This window comes from Maylandia zebra, linkage group LG14, assembly GCF_041146795.1.
Source record: "Maylandia zebra isolate NMK-2024a linkage group LG14, Mzebra_GT3a, whole genome shotgun sequence".
NCBI lineage: Eukaryota > Metazoa > Chordata > Actinopteri > Cichliformes > Cichlidae > Maylandia > Maylandia zebra.
The window spans coordinates 10860240-10867824 of record NC_135180.1 but is presented as its reverse complement, the minus strand read 5'-3'; the positions used below and the strand labels follow the sequence as shown (position 1 = coordinate 10867824).

The following is a 7585-nucleotide window of genomic DNA, read 5'->3' as shown; positions in this document are numbered from 1 at the left end:
AGGCTCATTTCTGTTTAATGAGATGAGGTTTAACACAGTCTCATATTCTCCACAGTGCAGTTCTACATCATATTAGGGAGGTATCTGAAGATTTTTTGCTTCACTAACTTTTAAGCTTTATATCTCCTGTTAGACATGGGTGGCCTTATAATATTCAGGTTATTAATCATGACATTATTGTCACATTTATGTACTACTGCTGTCTTGCAATTCAGCAAATTGTTCCTTTACCCTTTTAGATTCTTATTTAATGATTGCCCACAGTCATAGATTAATTAGACTTTGTGTATTATTTCCCTAGGCAATGTTTAATTATTCTGATTACTTTATTCCATTTTTTAAATGCTTGATCAGTCAAACACATCTTATGTAAGCTTGTGTTGCCATAAATGGTTCAGCTTCCTGTGACATGTTTCTCTGATTGTGATTTATTTATTTTCTTTCAACAACGTGCACATTAATTTATATCAAAAAATTTAACACCTTAGCGAACAACAAATTGGTTGGTCTGGAATGATTAACAGAGAGACATTAATTAGACTTTATTTTAACGAAGGCCATCATTAATGGAGACTTGTTTGAGCGTTAGGCTCAGTTTCCTTATTTTAGCTCAACCTGAATAATGTTTTTATGGCGGCTTGTTTCTCTAAAACACTACACCACAGCCGTTGTTAACAATCCCACATTCATCAGAGTTTATCTAATGTGCTATGAGCAACATTAGAACAATGTCAATGGCGGTCAAACTCCCCATTTGCTAACATGATGCATCATTGCCAACTCCAGTAATGGACTTATTGGACATCGGCTGAATGACAGCCATCCTTCTGCTGTGTTGACTGATTGGAGACAACCAGTTGGCATGGTGCACGGGTACTGGGATGTTAAAACAGAGCTCAGAGGACTGATGGTCTCTCGGTCTCATGTTAGACAGGTTGTTATAAGCTGTCAGTCCAGAACCTCAACTTCATCTGCTCATTTCTTCAGTACCAAGCTGTCAATGCTCTTTCACACACTTTCACTCATGAAAGGGTTCAGCAGTTTAATGCTTGTGTGTGACAGTTAGGAAATACAGTAGATAGTAAGAATAACATTAGTGTCAGTCCACAGCTTTGGACCTTACTGTTTACATCTCTGTATACAACCTCACTGTCTTCCTCATATTTTAAGCTACAAAAGAAAATTATCACAATCCAGTTCCACTATACTGCCAAAGGTATTTGCTTGTCTACATTTACATGCATATGAACTTGAATGACTTCCCATTCTTAATGCGGTTTACAGTAATATGATGTCAGCCCACGCTTTGCAGCTATAATGGCTTCAACTCCTCTTAGAAGGCTTTCCAAAAGGTTTATGAGTGTGTTCATGGGAATTTTTGACTATTCTTCAAGAAACATATTTGTGATGTTGGATGAGAAGACCTGGCTCACAGTCTCCGCTCTAATTCATTTCAAAGGTGTTCTATCAGGTTATGGTCAGGACTCTGTGCAGGCCAGTCAAGTTCTTGCACAACAAACTCACTCATCCATATCTTTATGGAGCATGCTTTGTGCACTGGTGCGCAGTTATGTTGGAACAGAAAAGGGCCATCCCCAAACTGTTCCCACAAAGTTGGGAACATAAAATTGTCAAAAATGTCTTTATGTACGTAGTCCACTTTCACTGGAACTAAAGACCATGCCCAACTCACCAATTAGATTGCCAGACGGAGCAGCATGACTCATGACCACCAGTGGTGGCGGGCTTTACACACTGCATCTGAAACTTTGAATGGCACTTGATGATGTAAGGCTTGGATGCAGCTGCTCAGCCACTGAAGCCCATTCCATGAGGTTCTCTTGGAGTTTGGAGGTCTGCAGATTGACTCTACAGAAGGTTGGTGACCTCTGCCCCTCATGAGGCTTAGTGTCCCCTGACCCCACTATGTGATTTTATATGGCCTACCACTTCGTGGCTGACTTGCTGTCGTTCCCAATCACTGAGCTCCTGAGAGCGACCCATTCCTTCTATTGAAAAGGTTGTCACCATCAGGGCTCTTATCACAGCTCCTGACTCTGACCCCTCTGTCTCTGTCCCTTGCGCTGCTGTTTTCACTCAGTTTGAGCTTGTGACGCTCTCCTCTTTAGAGGATGTGGTTCGCCATATTAAGCCCACAGGTTCCCCACGGGATCCTGTCCCTCCACAATTCTTTAAAGAAATTTTTCCTAGTATACAACAGTATGTCCTTGACATTATTAACAGCAGTCTGTCTTCTGGTGTGGTTCCTGCAAATTTCAAACATGCAGTAGTACAGCCACTGCTTAAGAAACCTGGCCTTGATCACACAGTTTTAGTGAACTATAGGCCTATTTCCAAGCTGCCTTTAGTCTCCAAGGTTTTAGAGAAAATTGTTTTTAGTCAACTGAAAGATTTTCTAGATGAAAATGGAATCTTTGAGGTTTTTCAGTCAGGTTTTAAAACCCTTCACAGCACAGAATCTGCATTACTAAGGGTTTTTAATGACATCCTTCTGGCATGTGATTCTGGTAACCATGTTGTTCTTGTCTTGCTTGACCTAACTGCTGCCTTTGACACAGTAGACCACAATATTTTAATTTCTCGATTACATGATGTAGTGGGTATTGGTGGCACTGCACTCAATTGGTTTAGGTCTTATTTGTCAGATAGAACTTTCTCTGTCAGCCTTCTCGGTTACGAATCGTCTTCTGCTCCTCTGTCATGTGGTGTCCCACAGGGCTCAATTTTAGGGCCACTGCTCTTTTCTCTGTATCTACTGCCTCTGGGTTCTATCCTTAGAAGGCATGGGATCTCATTTCTGTCAAGGGTAGTGTCGTGGATGAGAGAAGGAGGACCCAAACGCTGGACTCACGGGCAGGTAGGTGAAGGTGGATGTTTATTGCCGAAGGAGTGAGCAAACAGTACAGAGGGAGGAAATGGCTGGCTGACTGAATGAATGAACTAAGGACTGACTGACTGACTGACTGGACATACAGACGACATCAGACATACATCATTAACATCAATGACACGACAGAGAACTGGTGAAACCGAGGAACTTAAATACACAGGTTGACTGATGACAATGATTGGAAACAGGTGAGTACAGGGCTGAACATAATCTGACTAATGACACGGGAGACAAGCTGACACGGGAAAAAACAGGAAGTGAGAACATTAATGTGGCGAACCAAACTGAACATGAACAAACTGAAATCACTGGGTCAACGACCCAGGAACCCTGACAGTACCCCCCCCTTCAAAGGCCGGCACCCGACGGCCAAAAGAGAAAGAAAAAAAACCAGAACAGGGTGGGCGGAGGGGGCCCAGGACGGAGAGACGGAGTCCACACCAAGACAGTTCAGGAGGGCGCCCCCGTGGCCCGTGGCCGAGACGAGACAGTTCAGGTGGGTGTCCACGCGGCCCGTGGCCGAGACGAGACAGTTCAGGGGGCCGACCGTGCGGACGGCAACGGCGACAGCACTGGTCCGGGGGCCGACCGCGTGGAAGGCAACGGCGGCGACGTGGACACAGTTCGGGGGGCCGGCCGCGCGGAAGGCAACGGCGGCGACGTGGACACAGTTCGGGGGGCCGGCCGTGCGGAAGGCGACGGCGGCCACTCAGGCGAAGGTGGTCCGGGGGCCGGCCGTGCGGAAGGCGACGGCGGCCACTCAGGCGAAGGCGGTCCGGGGGCCGGCCGTGCGGAAGGCGACGGCGATGGCGCCCGGCCAGTGGCCTAGCCAGCGGTCTAGAAAATGGCCGTTTAGCTCCAGACCCAAACGAGGCTGGGCCAGGCGAGGCTGAAGGCTCTGAGGCTGAAGGCTCTGAGGCTGAAGGCTCTGAGGCTGAAGGCTCTGAGGCTGAAGGCTCTGAGGACGAAGGCTCTGAGGACGAAGGCTCTGAGGACGAAGGCTCTGAGGACGAAGGCTCTGAGGCTGCAGCAGACGAAGGCTCTGAGGCTGCAGCGGACGAAGGCTCTGAGGCTGCAGCGGACGAAGGCTCTGAGGCTGCAGCGGACGAAGGCTCTGAGGCTGCAGCGGACGACGGCTCTGAGGCTGCAGCGGACGACGGCTCTGAGGCTGCAGCGGACGACGGCTCTGAGGCAGAGGCCGGGCCGGGCGTGGGTGCAGCTGAGGCAGAGGCCGGGCCGGGCGTGGGTGCAGCTGAGGCAGAGGCCGGGCCGGGCGTGGGTGCAGCTGAGGCAGAGGCCGGGCCGGGCGCGGGTGCAGCTGAGGCAGAGGCCTGACCGGGCGTGGGTGCAGCTGAGGCAGAGGCCTGACCAGGCGATGCAGGCGCGGAGGCCTCTGGCCGGAGACAGGCAGGGCCAGTAGGCGCGGAGGCCCCTGGCTGAGGAGCGGCCGGGCCAGCGGGTGCGGAAACCCCTGGCTGAGAAGCAGGAAGGCTCACAGCTGGCTCTGGGTGCTGTGGCTGCAGGTCCGGGAACTGGACGGGATGGTGGACAGGTGACTGGGAAACAGGAGGCGACTGGACTACAGGGCACTGGGCGGCAGACTGGACTACAGAAGAGTGGAGGACAGGTGGAGACTGGGCTACAGGTGACTGGAGGACAGGTGGAGACTGGGCTACAGGTGACTGGAGGACAGGTGGAGACTGAGCTACAGGTGGCTGAACTGACTGGAGGGCAGCAGGAGACTGGACAGCAGGTGAGGGAACTGATTGGACTAAGGAGACTGACGGATAAACAGAGGCCGGTGAGGCTAATGGCTGAGCTAAAGAGTGAGCTAGTGACAGAGATAAAATTACGGCTTGGGCTCGTAAGGCTGGTGCCTGGGCAGGGGACAGTTCAGCTAGTCTAACCAGTGATACTGCGAGGGCGTGAAAAGCTGGATCAGGAGGTGGATAAAAGGGTGAAGTAGTAGGTGGACCGGTTAGCTCTTCCAAGCCTCCAGGGAGGTCAGGCTGGGTTCTGGCTGCCCTCAGCCTGGGCGCTGGGACAGGCACAGAAGGTGGCTGGACACCAGTCACCCCCACCCGAGAAACAGGAGCGGGTGTGGAGGTAGACTGGGTCGCAGCTGCCCTCCTCCTGGGAGCTGGCACTGGAGTGGGTGTAGGCTGACTGATAGGAGTGGAAATAACGACTGGGTGAGTGACACTGACAGGTCTATCGGGTTGTATTCTGGTCTTTCTGCCACCACTATTTACAGTTTTTGACTGAACAGTCTTTGGGGAGCCAGAGCAGAAAAAATCTTCCCAGTCCACATCATCCTCAAGGAGGGAAACTCCCCATGAATCAGAAAAGAGTCTGTTGTGTGTTTTAAGTGGATAATCAGATGAGGGGTGTGGAAAACAGTCACTGGAACTCACCACCGGGAGTTGCTGAACAGAGTCCGTTTTATGGCGGCGTGTGCGCCGCTTTCCCCGGGAAGAGGAAGCGGGCCGGGTAAACGGCTGAGCCGCTGGCGCGGTAGCCTCCGCTGAGCCGAGATGGGAGGTGTAGCTGCTGTGCCGTGGCGAGGCGGAAAGGCTGGAGAGTGAAAAGGCTGGCGGGCGAGCGAGGAGCGAAGCGGCGGGAGAGCGAGCGGCCGAAGCTTGGGCTGTGACGCCCACTCTCCGCGGCGAATGCTCCGGTGCAGCTGAGGCAGCAGGTGGGGGAACGTGGCGTCTCCGAGGCCCGCCCAGAGCCAGGCGAGTCCCCTCGAAGACGTGCTCTCTCTCCGCGAAGAGCCGCTGTTTTCCCCGAAGCCCCTCCGTCCAGCGAAGGAGCGCTGCCTCCTGCCGCTCGAAAAGTTCAGGGTCCGCTGGGTCCACAACGCGGGGTCGTGTCATTCTGTCAAGGGTAGTGTCGTGGATGAGAGAAGGAGGACCCAAACGCTGGACTCACGGGCAGGTAGGTGAAGGTGGATGTTTATTGCCGAAGGAGTGAGCAAACAGTACAGAGGGAGGAAATGGCTGGCTGACTGAATGAATGAACTAAGGACTGACTGACTGACTGACTGGACATACAGACGACATCAGACATACATCATTAACATCAATGACACGACAGAGAACTGGTGAAACCGAGGAACATACATACACAGGTTGACTGATGACAATGATTGGAAACAGGTGAGTACAGGGCTGAACATAATCTGACTAATGACACAGGAGACAAGCTGACACGGGAAAAAACAGGAAGTGAGAACATTAATGTGGCGAACCAAACTGAACATGAACAAACTGAAATCACTGGGTCAACGACCCAGGAACCCTGACAGTTTCACTGTTATGCCGATGACTGCCAAATTTATTTGACACTAAAACGCAAGGATGCCATCTCCATAAAACCTCTCTTGACATGTCTAGATGACATTAAAGCTTGGTTGGCTCGAAACTTTTTAAATTTTAATAAAAAGAAAACAGAAGTGTTGGTGTTTGGACCCAGTGGTCCCTGTGAGTCCTCCTCTGTTGTTTTAGGATCCCTGGAAGTCTATTTTAAATCTGTTGTTACTGACCTTGGTTTTAAGTTGGACAGTGATTTTAAATTGGACAACCAAATCAGAGCAGTGGTGAAGTCCAGTTTTTATCATTTAAGGCAACTGGCAAGACTAAAATCTTTTCTTTCGAGGCAGCACCTTGAAACAGTGATCCATGCTTTTATTTCTTCCCGCCTGGACTACTGTAACTCACTTTATGTGGGGGTCAGTCAGTCATTGCTCTCACGTCTGCAGCTGGTTCAAAATGCGGCTGCACGACTCCTAACAGGAACTCGAAAAAGAGAGCATATAACCCCCGTGCTGGCCTCTCTGCACTGGCTGCCTGTGTCTTTTAGAGTTAATTTTAAAATTCTTATGTTTGTTTTTAAATGTCTACACAGTCTTGCCCCGCCTTACCTCTCTGAGCTTCTTCATCCCCACATACCCTGTCGGTCTCTCAGGTCAGCTGACCAGCTGCTCCTGGAGGTACCGAGATCCAGGAGGAAGCTCAGAGGGGACAGGGCCTTCTCTATTGTGGCTCCAAAATTATGGAATAATTTGCCCATGCATGTTAGAGAGGCCCCTTCACTGTCCACTTTTAAATCACGTCTTAAAACCCACTTTTATTCCTTGGCTTTTAACCTCAGTGAGACTTAGTTTCTTTTTTAATGCAGTAGTTATTTAATTAATGATTTCACTCTTCTTTTATTTGTTTTTTATTTATATCTCATGTAATTTTATTTTACAGTTCCAATGTACAGCACTTTGTGTCAGCTGTGGTTGTTTTAAAGTGCTTTATAAATAAAGTTGATGATGATGATGATGATGATGATTCCTTTACAAATGTTCGTTGAAGCAGTCTGCATGCCTAGGTGCCTGGTTTTATATACCTGTAGCCGCCACAAAAGTGATTGAAAAACCTGAATTCAGTGATTTGGATGGGTGAGTGAACACTTTTGGGAATATAGTGTGTCTTACATACACCTGAATTATGCTCTCTCTCTTTCTCTCGCTTTCTCTCTCTCTTTCTCCCTCCCTCTCACTCACGCACACACACACACACACACACACACACACACACACACACACACACACACACACACACACACACACACACACACACAAACTCACTTGAGCTTTAGCTGTGGGAATAGAGCAGCTAGATTAGC

At 49.6% G+C, this 7585-nt stretch overlaps 1 protein-coding gene across 1 annotated transcript; it reads left to right on the top strand.

The window, feature by feature from the left end:
• The first annotated feature begins 5809 nt into the window (after window positions 1-5809).
• On the top strand, window positions 5810-7213 carry LOC143412532 (uncharacterized). Its single transcript, XM_076873577.1, has 2 exons — window positions 5810-5848; window positions 6219-7213. The coding sequence occupies exons 1-2, from the start codon at window positions 5810-5812 to the stop codon at window positions 7071-7073; spliced, it is 894 nt and encodes a 297-aa protein (XP_076729692.1). The 3' UTR covers window positions 7074-7213.
• The last annotated feature ends 372 nt before the right edge of the window (window positions 7214-7585 follow it).